The following is a 24013-nucleotide window of genomic DNA, read 5'->3' on the forward strand; positions in this document are numbered from 1 at the left end:
TTCTAACATGGGCTTTCTATGACAGACACGGAAATACATCTACATTCCTTTTTAAATTAAATTAAATTAAACTTTTTTTTTTGAGAAAAAAGTACACATAACCTTCCAGGGATTTAATAATACAAGGAAAATATATATATTCCAAAGGGATCTGTATGCTAGAAAAATCTTGAAATCACACAATACTGAATACTAGAAGGATTACCTTAAACAGTACTTAAGTTACTTTGAGTTTTAATATTGATTGGCAGAAAATTAAAGATTATAAACTGCAGTAAAGTAGGATTTTCTGATTTCTCTTCTTTCATTCTCTCCTTCCTTTACATGTATATAAAAATGCACTTTTAACAGGGACTATGATAGGAGAAAGCAAATGTGTTCTCTTAACTCTTTCAAAGGTTTAAAGAACAAAGAAATGTTTGGGGCAAAGGTGTGTGTCAGTGGTGTTAACAGAATCCTTACTACAAAAGAATTGAGCCCATGGAGGTTGCAGTGAGCTATTATTGCACCACTGCAATCCAGACTGGGTTACAGAGCAAGACCCTGTCAAAAAAGAAAAAGAAAGAAAGAAAAGAAAGAAAGGAAAGAAAGGAAGAAAGAGAGAGAGAAAGAAAGAAAGAAAGAAACAAAGAAAGAAAGAAAGAGTGCAATGTCTGCTAAATTACCCTATTAATTACAATTAATTACATTTAATTCTAGGCTGGGCTTAGTGGTTCATGCCTGTAATCCCAGCACTTTGGAAGGCCGAGGCCGGCAGATCACTTGAGGCCAGGAGTTTGAGACCAGCTTGGCCAACATGGTGAAACCCCGGCCCTACTAAAAATACAAAAATTAGCCAGGTGTGGTCCCAGCTACTCGGGAGGCTGAGGCAGGAGAATCACTTGAGCCCGGGAGGCAGAGGTTGCAGTGAGCCAAGATCACGCAACTGCACTCCAGCCTGGAGTGCAGCAATTACACATTATTTCTTATTCCTATCTTTAAACCCTCCAAAAGTAAAAAAAAAAATTAATTCTAAAGTATAGGGAAATATACCAACAGACAGATATTTTAAAAGAGCGAGATTAAGTAGTAGATTGATTCGGAGTACATTTCATTTCAACATGCCTTGTCAGCAGCAGATGGGAAATTTTCTTAGGGAGTAGAGAATCAAACTTTAAAATGTTATCAAAATCTTAAATCCAGCAAAGCTTTAAATGTTCTCATTTATTTCCCAGAGCAAAGCTTTTCTTGGGAAATACATTCCTCAGGGCTGATTTTACATCCTTATTCCTAAGGCTATAGATTAGTGGATTCAACATTGGGGTTACCAGATTATTCAATATCTGAATTATGGCACCAAGCAAAGCACTGGGATTGGGTTGTAGAAAGATGATGATGACTGGCCCATAAGCACAAAGGATTGCAGTGAGGTGAGTGCTGCAGGTGGAGAAGGCCCGCTGCCTGCCCTCTGCTGAGCGGATTTTTGATATGGAAATCCCAATGCAAGTATAGGAAACAAGGATGAGAAAAAAGCAAATGAGAGACAAAAGACCAACATTTGTAAAACCTACCCTCTAGGCTAAGGATGTGTCCTTACAGGCTAGAGGTAACACTGCAGGAATATCACAGAAGTAATAGCCCACCTTGTTAGAGCCACGGTAAGGTAACTGGAAGGTGAGGGATGTTAGGATCATGGCATGGACACAGCCACTCATCCAGGTCCCTGTGGCCAACGTAAAGCACACCCTGTGGTTCATGATGAACGTGTATCTCAAAGGAAAACATATGGCAACAAAGCGGTCACAGGCCATCACTGTGTAGAGGAAACACTCGGTACAGCCTAGGAAATGGTAGAAGAAAAGCTGGGACAAGCAGCCTGCATATGAGATAGCGTGGCTGTTCCCTGAAAGGTAGAACAGCATCTTGGGAGCAGTTGTCGAAGAGAAACTCAGGTCAAAGATGGAGAGGTTTCCCAAGAAAAAATACATAGGAGTGTGAAGTCGAGTGGAGGAGATGATAGCTGTAAGGATAAGCACGTTTCCCAAGAGGGTGCATAAATAAAATGAGGAGAACAGGAATAAAAGGGCTGTCTCTAGGCCCTCTGTCTCAGGGATTCCCAGAAGGATGAATTCAGTCACCATTGTGTGATTTCTCATTCTTGGGGAGGCATCAACTCTTGGGTGTCTGTGAAAAGAAATATGTAGTTAAATTTAATATGCATGTAAATTACCTGTGTTTAGATCAATGAAATGGAAAAGAAGCAAGAGATCTAGATAGTTACAGAGGAATGCTTCCTGGTAGAATCATCTTGATCTGCCTGCTTTGCTCTGTACTGGATATCATTCTGCAGAGGTTTCTTTTCTTGTTTGTAACTTTTTATTTTTACAGATTTAAGAGGCACAAGTGCATTTTTGTGATATATTTTGTTACATGGGTATATGGCCAAATACTGAAGCCTGGGTTTATAGCATAGTCATCACCCAAATGGTGTACGTTGCACCCAATAGGTAATTTTTCTTCCCTCACCACCCCCTCCCACCCAAATCGACTTTTAGAGTCATTCCACTCTGTACGTTCACGTGTGCCCATTGTTTAGCTCCCACTTAGAAGACTGCAGTGCAGTTTCTAATTGCAGATGCCTCTCATTTAATAATTTTACCAAGAAGCCTTGCACGACTAGTCTTGTAGCTGCCATTCTCCATATTTACCATTAAATAGCATAAATTACATATGCTCTAAAAGGACAAATGTAAATACTTAATGTCTTTATAACAAACAAGGTCTCATCCAAATTTCTTATATTCATCTAAGAAAATTTTGTTACAGTAACTCTCCAAAAGTTATTTATAATTCTGTAAGACATATACAAAATATAAAGTATCTTTCCCTCATTGTCTCCCTGGCCATGAGGGTCAACAGTGAGAAGAAGGATCTCAGATAGCTCTTAATGAACAGAAAATTACAATAACAAGTTCCTTATCCTCTGCAGTCACCTGAATTCAGTGCACTTGAGTAACCGGTAGACTTCATTTCTATCTCCAAAGTCTGTAATTGTCTAACCAGACCCAAGTTAAGCCACATCCTAATTTTGTGGCAGCAGAAGGTACAGGGGTAGCAGTAGTAAAGACTCCTTCCCAAGTTTCATACTTTAAAAAAAGCTAATATATTTTTCTACTTGTTTTAATTTTTTTTGGAGGTAAGATCTATAAATTATAGATCAGCCCGTATATTCTATTACCTAAGATGATTCCCTTTCTCTCTCTCTCTCTCTCTCTTTCCTTCTCTCTCTCTCTCTCTCTCATTTTTCCTGGAGATTGTGAAGGGAGGAAGACAGTGAAAGCCAAGATAAAAAGTGAAGGGCAAAATGTGTGCACTTATGTGGCAAACAGGGAACATAATTGGCTGCTACTTGTGAGTGTTGTCCTCCTTTCCTTCCCCAGCAGAAGGAAGGTTCGTGCCTAAATCCCCATCAGCCTAGAGTCTACAAGTAGGTGACTTGAATTCTTTTTGTTTTTTCAATCACTTTCAAATAGAATGCCACAAATCTAAATATGCATCAGCTGCCTTGCAGTAATTTCCTGTCTAACTCCAGGAACTGCAATCATTCCTCAATACAGGACGTTTTAAATAACCTTGGTATTCCCTGGGGTATTAATCCCTCAACTTAAGGAACTTTTTAAGCAAGGGAGCAATTAACTACTTTGTATAATTACACCTTAGAAATGAATGAGAGAAGAGAAGAGAGAGAGGGAGAGAGAGAGAAAGAGAGAGAGAGAGAGAGCCTGATTATTATAATTTCCTTTGTAAAATATACTTCTGTGGAAGAATATTTTTAAACATTCCTTTGACACATATATCACACATATTTATGGTGTATTTTTATATTTACTGCTTTTCATGTGTTTATACTATTTTTTTATAAATAAATTATACCTTATTTTCCTACATAGTATTGACAGGATTGACTATTGCAAGCAACAGTAACTGGGGTAGCTTAGAGAACTAAAGAAACTAATGGAAAACTAGGCTCAGGAAGGGTGGGAAGTAGGGCAGCTGGAGGGACCTTAGCTGTTAGAATTCATGGAGCAGCCTCAGGGCACCGCCATCAGCTTGTTCTACTTCAGCTGCCTTTGCTTCTGTGTGCCTCACCCCAAGATTCGAATCTGACTTCCTTGGCTGGGTCACACGCCTATCTCTGTGAGCAGGGTACAGGCTACGGTGGGATGGAGATGGGCAGTTCTCCAGCAGGGAGTGAAAGGGGCTATTGCCAGAAGAAAGATGGAAGAAATATGCCGGGAGTTCAAACATAATGTTAAGCTATCACTTGAAGTATCTGTCCTTATACTACTTGACATCTATTAAAGCTTCTGAGTTAAATACTTTCAATACTCAATACATATTAGGGGTTGAGGTGGAATACAGACTTCCTCATTGAATACATTCTTTCATTTGTTTATTTATATATACATTTACTTTAACAAATGTTGAGTGCCAATCATCTGTCAGCATTGATTATTTGCCAGGAGAGAGAAAGGTTGTGGGTAGGTGAAGTGGGTTAGACATTGTCTCTCTGCTCAAAAAACGTATAATCTATCTGGAAGAAAAATATATTTTACAGTTTTACTTAAACCTCAAAACTCTGGTGAAGTCCTCTACAGATGAGGAAAGTAAGGGTCAAAGAAGTTAAATCACTTTCTTAACTTGGAGGGAGTTTAGATTTAGTGTCTTCTTTAGGATTTTGGCCATAAAGTTTCAGTGTTTAAGGAATGTTTAGGTAGTTGCACTATTCCAAATACATCTGGAATTTTTATATGAAAAGAAAACTGTTTTGCTGCACATCTAGCAGATGACAAAAGAGTAGAAAATTCAATAATTCTGCCATTCTATTTATCTTTGATTATCTTTAATGTTTTGAAACATGACTAACTTGAAAAAATATTTTGTACAAAAAAAGAGGAAGTAAACTTTTAACTAGCAAGTAACATCTCATGAAATTTACTGGTCTGGTAAAAAATGTATTCAGGGAAGTCAAATGCCATGGACTATTTTAGATCTCCAAATAGAATGTTTTAGAATAAAAATGGCACGTGCTAAATTAATGGGATGGTCACAGTAAACACTCATGTTCTACATCCCCAAAGGTCAAATGTTCTCAGTGACAATACCTGTTACAGAAGAAATAGTGATCAGATCACGGCAGGAAAGACTTCAATACAGTAACTAAAATGTTTTCTGGTCGGTCGCGGTGGCTTGTAATCCGAGCACTTTGGGAGGCCAAGGAGGGTGGATTACCTGAGGTCAGGAGTTCAAGACAAGCCTGGCCAACATGGTGAAACCCCGTCTCTACTAAAAATACAAAAATTAGCTGGGTGTAATGGCATATGCCTGTAATCCCAGCTACATGGAAAGCTGGGCAGGAGAATTGCTTGCACCCGGGAGGTGGAGGTTGCAGTGAGCAGAGATGGCGCCACTGCACTCCAGCCTGGGCAACAAGAGCAAAACTCTGTCTAAAAAAAAAAAAAAAAAAAAAGTTTTCTTATTACTGCTTACAGTTCAATTATCATAAGCAACAAAAGTGTCATTGCAAGTTGTATTTTGTCTGCATTTTAAAGCAAAGGTTCAATGTTTGATCAATTTTCATGTTAAACATAGATTCTATATGTGTCTTGAGCATGTTAAATATTTATATTTAATAAAATTTAGCTTTATTTTAATTGACAAATAAAACTGGTATATACGTATGGTGTACAACATAATGGTTTGAAATATGTATACATTGTGGAATGGCTGAATCAAGCTAATTAACAGGTATTATCTATCTCACATACTTTTTTGGGTAAGAACACTTAAAATCTATTCTCTTAGCAACTTTTAAGGACACATTATTAACTATAATCACCACGTTGTACATTAGATATCTTGAACTTATTCCTTTGGTTTAACTGAAATTTTGTATCTTTCACCAACATCTGCCCCATCCCACCCGATAACTATTATATCATTCTACTCTTCTGTTTCTACGAATTTCGCTTTTTTAGTCTCCACTTACAACTGAGATCATGTGGTATTTGTCTTTCTGTACCTGACTTATTTCACTTCGCATAATATCGTTCAGTTTCATCTACACTGTCACAAATGACAGGATTTCCTTCTTCTTAAAGGCTGAATGGGCCGGGCGCGGTGGCTTACGCCTGTAATCCCAGCACTTTGGGAGGCCAAGGTGGGCAGATCAAGACGTCAGGAGATCGAGACCATCCTGGCCAACATGGTGAAACCCCGTCTCTACTAAAAATACAAAAATTAGCTGGGCGTGGTGGCATGTGCCTGTAGTCCCAGCTACTCAGGAGGCTAGGGCAGAAGAATTGCTTGAACCCAGGAGGTGGAGGTTGCAGTGAGCCAAGATCACGCCACTGCACACCAGCCTGGGTGACAGAGTGAGACTCCGTCTCAGAAAAAAAAAAGAAAAAAAAAGAAAAAAGAAAAAAAAAGGCTGAATCATATTCCATTATGTAGATATACCACAATTTTTGTATTTATTAATCCACTCATGGGCACTTGCAGATTGAAAGATTGGCTATTGTGAATAGTGCTGCAATGAACATGAGCAAGCAGATATCCCTTCAATATACTGATTGCAAAGAAATAGAAATTTTTAAATTTTCGTTTCATTTAATTTTACACAGCAAAACCATGTACTCAGGATTCCAATTTTCTTCAACAGATGAAGGTTACATTAGGAAAGTTATCATGTAAAAAAAAATTATCCAGTAGGAAATTTAATTTTTTAAAAACTAATATTCATTCACAAGGCCTTGCAATGCATACAGCACTGTGCGCGATAGTAAACGTCATATAGACAACTAAATGATGACATGGTGTACTTGACCTAGGCTCTCCATATGGGACAGAGAAAGGGTAAAGATCACAGAGAACTATTGGGGACACCATCATTCTTCCTGTCTCTCCTGGCTTCAGTTGTCCCGCTGTGACAGGTGCAATAAATCAGGTAGCTCTTGGGCCGCAGGTCCTGCTGTCTCCAATTCAGCCTAGAAAGAAGGGTCTCCACTTAGGTTTGGATTAAGCCACATTTTCCGCTCAATTTCCCAGAGAACTTCGTGACTGGGAATATTGAGATCTTGCTGATCTTTTCATTCTCCATTTGCTGGTGATTTCAATTTTCATTCTTTGTGAGTGAGAGCCTAAAAGTTAAGTAGAAGTTTGAGACCCCAAACTCATGAATAGTCATTCCAGTAAGAAATAGGATCAATACTGTAGAGGAAAAGTATTAAAACTGCTAGCAAACACTAGAGGTAGACGATAATAAATTTGTAGAATTGCTGACCTGCTTGGTTTGTGATTTTTCTCTAAAAGAGCGTAACAGGGTGGGTGTATGAATGGAACAGGCAGGTGAGCTCACTGAAGACTAGGCAGGAAGACATGATGGAGGGAAGGATTTTAGTAATTTAGAACTAATTATAATAATGTTTAAGACATCTGAAGCAGATAAGAAGCTAAGCAAAGGCAAAGGCAAGAAAAGGCTACAAGAGGAGAAAAGTTTACGTGAACAAATTAGAGATTTTATTGAGGTCATTTTAGCCTTTATTACATCAAAAATTTATTAGAGCTACCATCATACACAAAAACAGCCATGTTCTGGTGAACAGGAACTAGCCATGGTCTCTGTCCTCAATGAGCTTACAGTCTAGTAGAAGAAGAGAGGCATTGCTCAAATAATCCTACATGTATAAATGATAATTATTTAAGGTGGTAAGGGCTAGGAAGAAGTGCTTGGATTGAAAAGCTATCATGGTAGAGTATTTGTATCCTACTCATGTTCCTCTTTCATATCAGTAAATTAAATATGTATTCACATCATGACTTATATGGCTAACTGATGTTCCTTGAAGGTAGAAGAGGACTTCCCTGAGAAAATGTTATCCCAGCTGAGATCTGAAAGTGAAAACCTTTCTAGGCGGGGGTAATAGCATGTGCAAAGCCTTCACTGGAAAGATGTAAAGTATATTTGAAGAACTTGAGCAAAGAGAGGAAAAAAATTGAGATAAAGCTTGAGAGGCAGAAAAGCAAATGATGACTAAAGGCTCTGCTCTTTAAAGATTGCAGTCTCTACATTAGGAGGCTTAAGAATATGTAAGACAGTTTTAAGCAGCATTGAGTTTCGGTACATTGTGGAAGAGAGAATGTGAAAGATAATTCTAACTACAGTCAGGAGAGCAGTTGTGGGGGGCAAGAGCACCTTCAGGGAGACAAATAAGGAAGATCACTGGGCTATAGAATTTTGAGATATTTGGTCAGGAAAAAAAGAGGAAAGATAGGCACTAGGGCAAAGAAATGCTGCGGGGAATGTGTGTGGATTAAGGCCCTGCTTTAGCCTCGTGTGACAATGTCAGAACAAAGCTACATTTTCTGCTTACATTTCTATACCTGAATGTGCACTACGAACCACACTTTAACTCTAATTATCAGGTAAAGCCCCACACAGGTATCGTCTGGGAATACCCAGAGGATTAGAACCAAGAGAGGATAGTAACAAGATAAGAATGAGCATGATCGCACCCCACTCTGTGGGATTAGAATATTTTATTACAAATGAGTTTTCTCTCAGATGAGCTTTCACGCATCTGAGAGATTGAAAGGGAAAAAAAAAGTTGGGGTAAGTTTTTTTTTGAGGGGGGTGTGGAAGGCCAAATGTTTATTTCTAAAGTTTCATCAAATGTGCTGTATTGTGCAGAGCTGCATGAAGATCTGAAACAGATTCCCAGTCACATCCACAAACTAATTGTGTGGCTTAAAGAAAATTACCTAACATCCCTAAATCTCATTTCATCTTCTGTAAAATGATCTCACAGAACTCATATGTAAGTTACATTAGATAATATATAAAAAGTAATTACACAGTGCCTGGTGAGGAATAAGAGCTCAATGAATGGTGACTTACAATTATTACTCTAGGCAGATCTTCTGAAAAGCTAACTTAGACTACCTTCTCAAACTTTCTCTGCCCACACCAAGTGGAGGTATAAAAAATAAAGAAACAGTGATTTGAGAGGGTTCAACTACAGTAGATGTAGTTATAGGAAAAAGGAGATAACTAATAAGCCACAGAATGTGCGAAAACTGCATAAGCAACCTTTAAAAAAAATGTAGGCCAGGTGTGGTGGCTCACGTCTGTAAGCCCAGTACTTTGAGAGGTCAATATGAGAGGATCCCTTTATCCCAGGAGTTTGAGACCAGCCTGGGGGCAACATAATGAGATCTCATTTCTAAAAGAAATTTCAAAAATTGGCTGGGTGTGGGGTGCACACCTATAGTCCCAGATACTCTGGAGGCTGAGGTGGGAGGATCTCTTGAGTGGGGAAGTCCAGGCTATAGTGAACCATGATTGCACCACTGCACTCCAGCCTGGGTAACAGAGCAAGATTCTCTCTCAGAAAAAGAAAATTGTGGTAAAATACACAAAGCATACAATTTAACATCTTAACCATTTTGAAATATATAGTACTGTAGTGTTAAGTATATTTACATTGTTGCTCGACTATTTACATTGTTGCTCAACTAATCTCCTGGACTTTTTCATCTTGCAGAACTGAAACTCTATAACCATTAAACAACTTCTCCATTGCCTTCCCACATCTGTGGCTCCTGGGAACCAACATTCTAGTTTCTTTTTCCATGAATGTGACTACCCTACATACCTCATATTACTGGATTTAAATAGTCTTTTTGTAACTGGCTTATTTCACTTAGCATAATGTCCTCGAGGCTTATCCATGTTGTGGCATGTGTCAGAACTTCCTTTCTTTTTAAGTCTGGATAATGTTTTGTTGTGTGTATATACCACATTTAGTGTATCCATTCATTGAATGAATACTGGGTTGCTTTCAACTCTTGCCTATTGTGATTAATGCTGCTAGGAATGTGGGTGTACAAATGTATCTTCAATACCCTGCTTTTATTTCTTTTGTATGTATACCAACAGCTGGAATTGCTGGATCATAGGTGGTGGCTCAAGCCTGTAATCCCAGCACCTTGGGAGGCCGAGGCAGGGGGATCACGAGGTCAGGAGATCGAGATCATCCTGGCTAATACGGTGAAACCCCGTCTCTACTAAAAATACAAAAAATTAGCCGGGCGTTGTGGCAAGCGCCTGTAGTCCCAGCTACTTGGGAGGCTGAGGCAGGAGAATGGCATGAACCCGGGAGGCGGAGCTGGCACTGAGCCGAGACTGCGCCACTGCACTCCAGCCTGGGTGACAGAGCGAGACTTGGTCTCAAAAAAAAAAAAAAAGGAAAATACTGCACCATTTTACATTCTCGTCATTAGTGTACAAGTGTTCCAATTTCTCACATCATAGCCAAAGCTTATTACTATTGTAATTTTTAAAATAGTAGCCATCCTTATTGAAGTGATATGTCATTGTGGCTTTAATTTGCATTTCCTTAATGCTTAGTGGTATTGAACATCTTTCCATATGCTTATTCACCATTTGTGTCTCTTCTTTGGATAAATGTCTACTTAAGTCCATTACCCATTTTTCAATCAGGTTATTTGGTTTTGTTGCTGTTGTTGTTAATGAGGTAAGATTTTAAAAAGTGATTGTGTGTGTCTGTGTGTGTTTATGTATGTGTGCGCACGTGTTTTAAATAAAATCTCATGTTGTGTGCTTTTAGATATAGGAAAGATTTAAACAGTTAAAGTTTCTGTTTTCAGTGCCAGTCATTGCAAGAGTAATTTAGAAAGAGCCAAAAAGTTGGTCATTCAGATTTTGTCTTTTATATATCATCAGTTTTACCTAAACATGAATATATATTTAAATTCAGACATAATATTATTCTGTATCTTAATTATTTCACACATGTTCCTCTGTATCAATAAATATACAATTGCATCACAATTTGAATGGGTAAAGAGGTATCCATTCATTCATTCAGCAAACCTACACTGGAAGCTTACTATGTCACTGGGCTATGTCGTATGGATACAATGGTGAGCAAGACACACATAATCCTTACTTTTATGAAACTTTCCATTGTCTAGAAAAGAAATCTATTATAGAAGTATCGGTGTGTTGAACATCTGTTCCTAAACACTATTCAGGCTTTACCAGATATCATGACATGTAGATTCTTCTACAAATATCCTGCATTAGTAGAACAGCAAACTAACACTAGGGTTATTTGAATCCAGCATATCATCTCTGATAGGCATCTCCAAAGTGTGGGAATAAGATACTATGACATCTTGGATTTTTGCCAATCAAGTTAGGAGGAGCCATGGAATCCTCCTATTGCACTAAAACCATTTAACTATGCTTGAAGGAGCTTCATTTTATCCTTTTTGCTTCACGCTATTTGTAAAGTAAGCATTTTTATTAGAGATTTTTACTTGTTTTTGTTTACTGGTTTCAAATATGAAGGGAACTTTGGGGACTATAAATGGAATAGAAAAACTACAAATAACTAAAATGTCATGGAAACTAGGAGCTGGCGTGTCTGTGGGATCCCCAATTAATAGTACCGTTTCTTTCACTTTAGATTCTGAGAAAATTGAGAAACAGTTATCAACTCCAGTCTCATTGGTAGTTAAATTACAAAATGTAACTTGTTGGGAGAATCAAATGAGCATGCTAATTAAGCCCCATAATTAGACCATCTTCTCTTCAACAACACTGGATGGAAAGACTTCCCCTGCGTTTACACTAAAGAGTATTTTGACATATTGGCAGCGTGATGCAGTAGGAAAACCATGACACAGTAGGACTTAAGAGGGCTTGGGTCTAGGGCTGGCTTTAGCATAACTGAATGTAGTACACAAGGAAGACACTTATTGCTGTATCTCAGTGCCACCATCTACAGGTGGGAACATTGGGTAGTAGAATAGAGCAAGTGGAGATAATAATAAAGTCAATACAGTCGTCCTTCAGTATCCTCAGAGGATTGGTTTTAGGATCCCCGTAAACACCACAATCCAAGTATACTCATGTCCGTTATTTAAAATGGTGTAGTGTTTGCGTATAACCTATGTACATCCTCCTGTATACTTTAAATCATCTCTAGATTACTTATAATACTTAATACATTGCCTACCACCATTTCATGCATATGAATTCAATGTAGTACTCAAGTGAGGCAAATTCAAGTTTTGCTTTTTGGAACTTTGTAAAATTTATTTTCTGAATATTTTTGATCCACAGTGGTTGAATTCACAAAGGCAGAACCCATGAATATTGAGGGCTGACTGTACATAGACATAACCTCTGTCAGTACTTATATTACCAGTTATTTATCAGACAACTTCTTTGTATTGTGAGCTCTGGAGAGAGGTAATTAGGATGAGTAAATTGCCAAGCAGGTCACTTAGGGTAGCTATGTGGTACAGGAATCTATAGCAGGGAGGTGATTTGGAGTTAACAGGAGCTGAGTTTGAGGTCTGATTTGCTACTTAATGTGTAACCGTGGGTTCATTATTTGAAATATTTAATCCTCAAAACTCTTTTCTACATTATGTGAAATCTACTTTATAGGGGTGATGTGAAGATTTAATAAGATGATGTATGTGAAATGTTCATCACAATGCCCAGAAGACACATCATGCTCTATGAATGTTAGTTAATATTCTTCTTCACAAGGTGGAAGAACTGAAATTCTTATAGGCAGAAAAGGGGAACAATTACATTTTAATTGGAGCAAAAAAATAAGGTAAAATTGAATGTTGATTTGGACAGAGAGGAACTATTGAAGGGTGCTTCTTGGACTGCTACAGATATTTATCCTCAACCAGGAAATATTGGCTACCTATTATAGGGACAAGAAATCTATCTCCAAGTGCTTCCTATGCCCTTTGGATTCCTTATCCAGAACTAAGAGACAAAGAATAATGTTAATTATGACATTTATTCCCAATAATAACTCATAATTTATTCACAAACAGTAAGTAAAACATTTTGGAATACTCTTTTCAGGGACCTTTTCACTTCCTTGTTCCTTAAGGAATAGATTAACGAGTTCAGCATGGGTGAGACAACATTATTTAATATTTGCACCATGGCACCAAGCAAGGGGTTGGATGTGGACTTCAGATAGATGATGATTACAGGTCCATAGGCACAGAGGATTGCAATGAGGTGAGCACTGCAGGTGGAGAAGGCTTTCTGCCTGCCCTCTGATGAGCAGATTCTCAAGATGGCAATCCCAGTGCGAGTGTAGCAGACGCAGACACTGATCAAAAGTGTTAAAGCCAGAAAGCCAATATTTATGGAACCCACCCTCTGGGCCAGGGCACTGTCAGTACAAGCCACGGGTAAAACAGCAGGAATGTCACAGTAGAAGTAGTCCACCTGATTAGGGCCACAGTAGGACAACAGAAAGGTAAAGGAGGTCAGAATGGTGGCGTGAAGACAACCCACCAACCCGGCCACCACAACCAAGCTGACACAGACTCCAGGCTTCATGATGAGCATACATCTCAGTGGGTGACAAATGGCAACAAAGCGATCATAAGACATCACAGAATAGAGGCAGCCTTCAGCAGAACCCAGCAAGTGATAGAAGAAGAGCTGTAAAGCACATCCCTTAAAAGAAATGACTGGGCTCTGGCCAGAGAGATACAATAGCATCTTGGGACATGTTACAGGTGGGAACAATATGTCAAAAGTAGACAGGAGTCCCAAGAAGAAATACATAGGAGTGTGAAGGGTAGAGGAAGAAACAATCGCTGTAAGGATGAGTAAATTTCCAAGTAGGGTGAAGAGGTAGATGAATGAGAAGACAGCACAGAGTACAGCCTCCAGTCCCTCTGTCTGAGGTATTCCCTGTAGAATGAACTCATTCAGCAATGTGTGATTCCTCATGTTCATGGAAGGGTAGTCTGGGTTTTCACAAAATATGTGAAAATATGAATGTGGAGGCTGATTGGGATAAACCCAATACCAATACATTCATTGGCACCAATTTTTGTTTAAACATTAAGTTGATGTTGAAATTAAGAATTAGAAATTATTCCAAAGACATTTAGGGATTAGTAAAGCGTGTATATGCCTTCATATCTTGAGATATATTCCTTCATGAATATAGACACAAAACAAAATGAAACATTAATATGGTGAAATGTTGGATGAGCTAAGAGAACAGAGAACATAATTAATGTCCACAACCAATTATACAATAAAGAATGCCCTAAAAAGACCAACTTGCAAGTCAGATCCTCCTGATTCCTCTTCAGAATATTTCTACAGTTACTCAGAGATGTGATCAGATGCCCTAATTATTCACCAAAAGTCAATTTGGTCATTGACATGTCTAATAAGAATGATGGATTGAGATACAATGCAATGAGCATTAAGATTTGGGTTGTGTTAGTATCCTTCTAATTATAGATAAACTTTTTATTTTTGGCATGTTCTTATTTGGAAATATTCATTTGTCTGAAAAGAAACTAACAGTGACTAATTTGGTTATTACTCTGAGGTTTTAAATTGCTTTGAGATTGGCAGCTGAGATATATTATTATATCCTAGTTTTAGGTTTTAGTGAAGTCACATCATATATAAAGATGCAGATATGAAATATTTAATCTTTGCTAACAATTGGAATTTTTGAATCCTTAAAATAATGAAACTAAGATATTTCAATTCTGAAGCTTTTTGTGTGTTTTTATCTTTAAAATTTTTTTTTATTATTTTGTTGTGTAAGAGCACTTAACATGAGAAGTACTCTCTTACCAGATTTTCAGTATAGAATACAATATTATTATTAACAATATAGGGACAATATTGTACAGCAGATCTCTCATCTTGCATTACTAAAACTTTAGAGCCATTGATTAGTAACTCTCCATTTCCCTCTCTTCCCTGCCCATGACAACCATCATTTTGTGCACAGCTTCTGTGAATTTGACTGTTTTATTTTAAGGGAAAGAGGTAACTGTATATGCTGAGAACATGTAACTGCCTCTGGGATATGACAATGCTTGAATACAAAAACTCTTGTGAATCATCCAAGAAGGATGTTTTTGTTTTCAGTTTTTACTTTTTTGTTATATATTTTTTTGATAGTCCCAAATATGAAAACAAATAATTGCCCTTATCTCTACTTACAATTCCTGGTCAATTTCTCTGATCCTCTTTATAAGTAATAGTTATTGATTGATAATTTTAGCCTCTAAAAATATGGAAGTGGTAAGATAGATCAATATCATCCGTATATACACAGCAAGTACTGAAGGAATTAAGTTCAGGTTCTGTTAGACTTCCAGATCCCTGAGAGTAGTAGCTATAATTTGTCATTGAATCTGTAGCACGTGTCACAGTGCTTCTGAATAGCAGGAACTTAAATATTTGTTAGAGGAATGAATGAATGAAAAGTTGGAAATTAATTTATGGATATTATCTGACTGTGAGTTCTGTGAAGAGATCATGTTTATTCTTGCTCATCATTGTATCACTAGGATTTAAGAAGTAGCAGCACCCAACAAGTGTGTTTATTTAGATCAAATTTTTGAATGCTCTAGAATTATTCCTTTGGTCCTTCGACTATTTTAAGTCTTTTTTTCTGAACCCCAGCAAAAAATGGTTGTAGTCAGCCTACTTTTGGCTTCAGATACACACCTAATAAAAGGAATTTAGATATTCATTGAAATGTAGAGTATCTAATTGCTGAACTAGGAGAGATAGGATGAGGCTTCAATATCTTCAAAATTGCTGTAACTCATAATTACCTCTTGCTGGAGGAGAGTTAAGGAAGGCAAATGGACCTTTCTGAAGAGAAGGAAAAGAACAAAATTATGATTAGTGGAAAGTTCTCTCACAGCAACAACTAAAGAATGTGAAAATGAGTTATTGTAAACAATATCTTAAATAGGACAAAATTATTCACACAACCTTAGGTACCAGATTTAGATCCTATGTCTTAGATCATGTGATAATCAAATCGGGAAAAGTGTTATCACAACATATTAATGAAATTGATGCAATCTATTATTGTCTTAAGGCATCAAGTCTGTAGAGATTCTGTTTATTGTATTGGGTTCTTTGAATTTTGGGGTCCTTTGGGGTTTCTTGTTGGGGGAAAGCTAGTATTTTTCATTCCCCTCCACTACCCCACCTCCTTACCCCAGGATCCTTTTGTCTTCTTCCTCTGGGGGATCATCTGGATCTGAAATCAGTTTGTATGTGTGCCTTACAAATTAGTTTGTATGTGTGCCTGATCTGAAATCAGTTTGTATGTGTGTTGAAGAACAAGTGCATGGCCACTGGGTGGCCTCCATAATCTGGATTAGTCATCTCTTCACATAGGTATCTTGGGAGGTTTCTGAACAATTTCAGTTAGGCTCAATGAACAGAGGACAAATAGAGTTAACTGCTATGTAGTTATTTTAACACATTCCTAGAAAAAGACATTTAATAACTCAGCACAGAAAAGTAGAGTGTAATATGTGACTTTTAAACTAAGAAAATCTAGGGGATAAATGGAAAAACTAGTTTGATGTTGGAAATCAAGACCAAGTCAATGGGAAAATATTGCCAAAATGTGGGATGTTCTTATAGTTGTGCTTGGTATATAGTGAGTATCCACTGTTTGTTTTTGATTAACTGAGATAATACTTACCTCACAGAATTGTGTGAGGATTACGTATGATGATATTCCTGATATAACCTTGAAAGAGAGAGAGAATTCTATTGTTCTCTGCTTGGATGAGAGGAGCCAATAAGGCAATGTTGATAAGGAAAGACAAGATTTTAAGCCAGGCAGATTTTGTTTTACATCTAGGCTCTTGCTTACTATTTCTGTGACTCTGCTATGACTTCAATTTGCTTATCTCTAAAATAAGGATAGTATTACATTCTAAGGGTTGTTTGGTAGACTGAATGGGATAATGTAATATAAGGCATCTAATAGGGTGTCTGATATATTTCAGACGCCCAGCAACGTTTACTTAGTCCTTTGCTCTGACAAGGGTAAAAACACTTTTGTAATGTATTGACTTAATATCAGCATGAGTATAGCTAATGCTAAGTAGCTCACAGTTTGGGGAAGTGTTTAGAAAATACCCCTGAGCACTGATGGAGGTCGCCTCTGAATTATATTGAGGTGCAAAAATAATATATGTGATAGAGGAGATTGGAAACCATGGCTTAAGTGCCTCCTGCATCCTCCACACCCCATAAGCAAGAACCCCTCCCAATCGTTCAAAAATGAATTATGCTAATACATGGTATCAGTGATAGACAAAGTGAAATGTGAGTTATTCAGCTATTGACTCGAAAGCAGTACAGTATAAACATGACTTTCTGTAAGATAAAAATTCAAAGAAAAGGAGATCTATGAGAAATAGCTCATGAAAACAATACCATTTCAGGTTGAGATTTTATTAACCATGACTTTTAAAAAATTCTGTCCTGATAACTTCAAATATTATTTTTTAAAATTTTAAACATTTAAGTTCCTCACCATTTCTAGACCCACAACCATCAAAGCAATGAGGAACTGAGAGTGATAATTTAAACAGTAATTTAGGGTTGCAACCATAATAGAAATAGATACAGCTTTCCTAGAAGATTCTATTCAAATCCAAACATTTGTCTAGAAAAGAGACATTATAGAATATTAAAAAGAACTTAAATCAGAGGTTTAAAGATTCAAGCTCAAGTTCTGCTATTTGGTGGTGTGACTATGGGCCAGTAATTTATATTCTCTGAGCCTCGGCTTCCCATCGTTACAGAAGCAGAAAGTATTCCTTGCACTGGTAGCCTAAACCTTAACTAGGCAGCTAAAAATTGTCATTCAAACTAGGACACTTTAAAAGCAAAGGGGAGCATGACTAATAATTAAGGTGGGGCAATAAGGGTAAAATAGGACAGTTCTTTGCATTTCACCAACCTGTATTTTGATATCTACACTATAATTGTGCTTCTTGAATATGTGGAATGTTTTTATAACTGTGCTTGGTTTATACTAAGTACCCACTCATGTTTTTATTAACTGAGATATTTATCTTACAGAATCGCTGTAAAGATTAAATATGGTGATGTTCATGAAAGAGTTTGATACCTAATAAGATGTTATATAATAGTTCATTATTATTATATTTACTGTGGGGAGTCCATATAATATATATAAATAATGAATATGTAATATTCATTATTATTATATTTACTATGGGGAGTCCCATGCTAAAAAAGATTGGAAAACTCTCTAGCATGGGACTCCCCATAGTAAATATAATAATAATGAAGATGATAGTCAATGTCTTAAGCCTGAATGAGATCACTAGGAGAGATTGGTGTAGTCAAGACAAAATAGTAATGGAGGCCAAACGTTGAGAAATACTACATTTTAGGAAAAGGAGAAGGAAAGGGAGTCACTTAAGAAGAAATGTACATATTCTTCAGAGAATTGGGAAGAGAACCAAGAGAATGTCTATTATATATATATTTGTCTGCTAAAGATTATTTATTTTCTCCATGTCAAGGAATATATCCAACTAAATTTTAATGCTAAGCAACTGTGTGGTGCTTGGAATGTGATAGATGCTGAATTCATTAGTAACAACAAAAGGAAAGGAATCAAGAAATGCATTCCTAAATCTGTATGAGAAGGTGAGTGGAGGAAAAGACTCTGGCTGCCATATAGAATGAGAAAGAAGCCCTTCACGGTGATTTCTTCCAACAATTCTTGCTACTCAGGTCTTTGGAGTGAGGAAAACAAGTAAAAATTAAGGAAGTTGAGGAGAAGCTCTGAATACTTACATAATCACAAGGATCACGACCAGCTCAATTAAGGAACACAAATGTTTTTAACCCTTCTTTTGTCTTCAGTTTCTTCTATAGAGTATGGGGCTCTCCATCCCAAACATCTCTTTTCTCAGTGGCCAAGGAGGTGGGTTTGAGTTCCCTAGTTGCAGATCCCAAATGGCTTTTTGTTTTTCATTCAGAACCATACAGAAGATATTACACATCTGATGGCTGCCCTATGGCCTAGGATGACTTCCTCAGAGTTAGCGAAAGTAAAAATATCCCCTACCTTTGTGGAATTTTAAATGGTCTCATAGTCCGTTGGAGCCTCATCTATGATCTATCCTGAGACAGGGAGCAGGAGCCCTCTGAGCACAGGGATCAATTAAATGGCAGATATTGAAAGAGTTTAGGAGTTAGAAAATAGGATGCAGTAATCACGATACCCTTTAAAGTAACTGGGAATCAAAGAGCTGTGGATCCCTCCTGACCACCCTATTTTTCTGGTTTGGGTAGATATCTCATCAGTCTCTTTTGTTCTGTGTAGACTTCAGGGATTTGGCCTGCCAAATCTGTCATTTTTCCAGTTTCTACCCATCTGTATACCTCTTATGGCTGTGGAAGAAATTATAACATAATGAATAGAATACTCACTTTGGAGCCAGAAGGTTCTGAGTGTGAAGAACAAGTTTGTTTCTCATTAGCTATATGTCCTTGAGCAGGTACACGGTGCTCTTTGAGCCTTCACATTGTGTTGTGTAAAATGGAGTTATGATAGTATTGCACAGGGTGATTGTGAGTGTTTAGATAATGCTTGTAAACTTCCTGACATACTGTGTACCCATGAGATTTATATTTCTTGAAATTGGATAAACAAAGATTTCTCACCTCTTTAATTTCATTGTTAGAATCCTTCCTTTTGCTTTTCACTCCACTTGCTCTTTTTGTCTTTTCCTTCCCAATTTTAAGATGAGGGTTTTTTAAAAACAATGTTTGGTGGTTTTGTTTTGTTTGTTTTAACGATGAGTAATTAAAACCAAAAGATGGTGAGCAGAAAAAACTACCAAACCAAAACTAAGATAATGTTGCCAGATTTAGAAAAAGTATAAGAAATCTCAGAATCCTTTTCATGAAAGTAGCCTTTCTGTGTGGAAATCTAAATGGCATATAGTTTTCCAGATTCTCAAAATTCAGCTGGCCAGCCCAATAAAAGGTAAGTGGAGCTAACATTTAGAGAAATGCCAGCTTGTGACGTATGCCTTAAAACTCTTATTTCATTTAATGATTACAACATACATATAGACTAGGTATTATCAGTTCATTCTACAAATGATGACATGGACTCGGAGTAGTTAAATTGCTTTCTCACGATTATACAACTATTAAGAACTAGAGGTAGGACTCAAGCCCCAGACTGAATCTAAAGCTCACAGACTTGATTATGTGACAGAGCCAAGCAGATCCTGATAAATTAGAACCTGGTTTCTTGTTTTCTCTACAATTTTCCGAACCTCTGGATGAGCAATATATGTTCTTTACAAGCCCTCATAGATTTTTAGACCCTTGAGCTGCATCCTGCCTATCCCCTTTGGCATTTGTCTATGCTTTGGGTTTGTCAGGAGCATATTTGCTTGTAATCGATGAAAATTGTTACTTTTAGGCAGTGGTCACTATCATCCAAGAAATTTCTGATGAACTACTAAGTGATTTGTGATGACAGGCATTATTCCTGTCTGTAATTAATGTGGTTTGACATACTATGTAAAACACTTAGCACTGGTTTCAAATAGGAACTCAATATATAGTACTATACATATTTTTAAATTCACCCTATCTAACCATTCATTTATGATAAGTTTCTGCTGAGCCCGGGTTGTATGTGACATCTTCAAACACTAAATTTCCAAGTTATCAGTGATCATATGAAAATTATACCTATTAATTATAATTGTTATCACCAATACGTAATAAATGCTTATAAGATGGTGCACATGTCTGAGCATTTGTTATTTGATCTTTTGAAATCTGTTCTCCAGTATCTATAGTGGATTGCAATCACAAGACCTAAGCGTATATACAACCACTGGGATTTGTATGTATTTATGCATTAATCAAATAACTTCATGCATTTTAAAAACTTATTTTCTTAAAGGTTTACAACTTTAAGAGCACATAAAGGGATCAAGCATGATAAAAATCAGCAGGAAGTTTTAGATGAATTGCTATGGAAACATCAGAGGAGAGAGAACAAGCAGAACTGGACACTTAAAACTCAATGATGATAGAGAACATTGAAGAAAGAGAATAACAGAAATGAGACAATGACCAAAACAACTTATTGAAAGGCTGTTCTGAACCAATGCTAAGCACTCTATGACAAACAGCCTTTTTATTTCAGGAAGGGAAATGGCTCTCAGAAGAACTGAAGAAAAATAAGTAGCAAACTATGATAAACATAACACACACCGGCATAATTCAGGGTACATGTGTTACAGTGGTGGGTGCTAAAATAAATTGGATATTGTTCTCATAATATACAGATTTCTATCTCCATTATAAGCAAATGCGCTTTTCATATTCTGAAGAAGATAGATTCCTTAAAAGTCTACTTTTTAATTAATCATAATCAATGTATTAGGGTAGGATAAGGACCCAAAGAGCTGTTATAAACCATGGAGAAATTCGTTACTTTATCCTGTAAAATTCTGTGATGATACAGTGGCTTGCTCTATGAGAGTCTCAGGGGCTCTGGATCTTTCTATCTCCATTTTTAGGGGAAATGCTCTAGGCTTTATGGTCTAGTCTTTACGGTTCAAGCTGGCTCAGGATATACCTGCGTTCACACCAGTGAGCAGGAAGAGGGTAAAGTCAATGGGAGGCCATCCTCTTTTCTTTGAAAGGGCATGACATGGTGTTGCACTTATTTCTTGTACCCTATTGGCCAGAGCTTAGTTACAAGGCCACACCAGCTTTAAGGGAGGCTGGGCAATGTTTTTATTCTGAATGGTCATAGACATTGTGAAACTTGGGGTTCCTATTAGTATAAAAAAGAAGGTGAGAATCAATCTTGAAGAATGCCTGGCAACACTAAGGCACAAGGACAGACTTTTAAGTGAAGATACCTCATCTATATCGGTTTAATTGCGTATATTGTGCTAGGTTATGGGAATTTTCACATAGTTGTCTTTTAAACAACCAGCATCTTCTGTGTGTTTCCTGATTCAGCGCCCTCTGTGCATGCCTGGTCTGTGGCAGACTTTTAGTGCTAAGCTCTAAGCCCAGCAGGATCAGATGATGAACTCTGCCCACGTTTCCAGCTCCTCCCTTTTGTTGCGCAGATGTTTCGGCCAATGGAAGAAGGCACAGTCACAAGGAACAATACCAGACATGATTTCTCTCCAGAGAAAAGGATAATTTCCTCTCATAATTAGTTCAGTACATGTAAAAAACATGGTTGTAGGGCCCAGTACTGATAAAATAGAATTTGTGCTTATGTTGTGCTTTACTATATATGCATATATTACATGCATGTAACTTTATATGCATGTGTGTGTGTACATATATACACATATATAATCTATGCATGCACATCCATGTATATAAATGTGTATGTGTGTGTATATATGTATACATATGTATATATGTATATATGTATATATGTGTGTGTGTGTATATATATATATAAAACTTTTATAGCCACTAAAATTCATTAGATCTCACAAAAACAATCAGTGGAGGTATGTCATTATCCCCATGTTTCAGATGAGAGAACAAATAACTTGGGGAGAGTAAAACATCCACAAAAAATACATCACAGAGACCACAATCAAGCTGTGTTTTCCATATGTATCATGTATTCTTTATCCTATAGATTCTCAACAGCAATATGACACTTTAATCCCAGATTTAATAGGTTGTTTTGAAATAGAGAAGCCATGGGGAGCTTGATCACTTCTAATGTCCTTTCGCCAGGTAAATAAGCATAGACATTCTCAGTTACTTACATCGTTAACCCAAACATTTGGTTTCAGGACCCCATAAGTGACCCATGACAGGAAGACTTGGGCTTCCCTGGCTAGAGCTTCTCTCATTAGAGCAGATGTGTGTGCCTTGCACTATCTCCTTATCTTTCCACGTGCTGCAGGGGAGGTGCAACTTGGGGAAAAATGACTCACATTAGAGATAAGGTGTCAATGATATAATGTCCATAAAGCTTTGATTAACAGGGCCCAGGACAGGGTAAGCCTTTGGCAATTAAGCTTTTACAGAAATATGCAGTTTTTAATGTCATTGTTGATGTTGTTCCTGTTGCAGCATTTTCCCTTTCCCTCTTTGCCCGGTCTCTGATTGTTCCTTAGCAAAGAGCAAAGAAAAAAGCAAACGTTCCAAAGTCGAAGACTTTTCCTTTGATACAAACAAGCGAAAGTTCGATTATTTGTTTAATAATTTTCCGTTGATCCCTTAGTCTTGTAGTCGCTACTTTATAACCGGTCCCTAGAAGGGGGCGGTTCTTTCCGGAAATTATGACTGCAGCTGTTTTCGCTCCGTTGCGACTCAGAGCACTCCCGACTGCAGGAGAGAAGGTAGGGGACCAAGCTACCGGTGCAAGGCCTGGATCCAAGCCCTGCTCTGGAAGACTGAGAGCTCCACATTCTAGCTCCCTTTCCCCAGTCCTCAAATTTGTAGGGGCTCCTTGAACTGCACGCCCCGTGGGTGGAGGATTTCATCCTGATGTATGATCCCCAGGAAGGTTCCTGCCAAGTTTGGCAGTTTAGGGGAATCCTTTGGAGGTTGAAGGAGGGATTTAGCCATCTCCTAATCTCAAGGCCCTTCTTCCTACTTTCCTTCTCTTTTACTTTACTTTTTTTCCCCTTTCTTTCTTTAATATAGACAGTTGATGTTTTCTCAGTTTCAGGATAGTGTAAGCTGAGGAAAAGAGGCTGTGAGCCTCCATCTACTCCAATCAATTGCAGCCCCTAAGCCCTTCTCTATAGAAATGTAAGAGACCGACGCAGTCTCTTCTGTAAATACGTGGACATTGGAAATCTAGGACTGAATGGAAAGGTTAAATCAATCTCTGATTTTATCCAAGCCCCACTTCTTACCCCAAATCTCCTCCTTGTCTGGTTCCGAGTTCTCCCCTTCACCCCTGCCACAGGCCGCAGGGATGTGTGTGGCCGGTGGTGCCACCCAGCTCCCCTCCCTCCCTCCTAGCTGCTGAGCGGCCGGTGCTGGGACTCTGCATTCCTGAAGCAGCTACCTGCCTAGGCCGGAAGCCTTGTATTC

At 37.8% G+C, this 24013-nt stretch overlaps 3 protein-coding genes across 4 annotated transcripts in view; 1 reads left to right on the plus strand and 2 right to left on the minus strand.

Annotated features, from left to right (window-relative positions):
* Positions 1-1199: 1199 nt before the first annotated feature.
* On the minus strand, positions 1200-2135 carry LOC129008760 (putative olfactory receptor 10D4). The gene is given in 1 exon segment (XM_054441071.2): positions 1200-2135. A coding segment is annotated over 1 exon segment (936 nt).
* A 10778-nt stretch (positions 2136-12913) lies between these two features.
* On the minus strand, positions 12914-13846 carry LOC129008761 (olfactory receptor 10N1-like). The gene has a single exon (XM_054441072.2). It carries the CDS (start codon positions 13844-13846, stop codon positions 12914-12916), a length of 933 nt encoding a protein of 310 aa, XP_054297047.2.
* Positions 13847-23229: 9383 nt separating this feature from the next.
* The window catches only part of VWA5A (von Willebrand factor A domain containing 5A), a 31056-nt gene continuing 30272 nt past the window's right edge, over positions 23230-24013 (plus strand). Inside the window, exon 1 of one of the 2 annotated variants that reach the window (XM_054441706.2) lies at positions 23230-23310. In XM_054441706.2, coding sequence (XP_054297681.1) covers positions 23251-23310 — 60 coding nt within the window. In that variant the 5' untranslated portion in view covers positions 23230-23250. The remainder of the gene's footprint in view (positions 23311-24013) is intronic. The other variant, XM_054441709.2, reaches the window with a different exon arrangement.

The sequence above is a fragment of the Pongo pygmaeus genome, chromosome 9, assembly GCF_028885625.2.
Source record: "Pongo pygmaeus isolate AG05252 chromosome 9, NHGRI_mPonPyg2-v2.0_pri, whole genome shotgun sequence".
Classification (NCBI taxonomy): domain Eukaryota; kingdom Metazoa; phylum Chordata; class Mammalia; order Primates; family Hominidae; genus Pongo; species Pongo pygmaeus.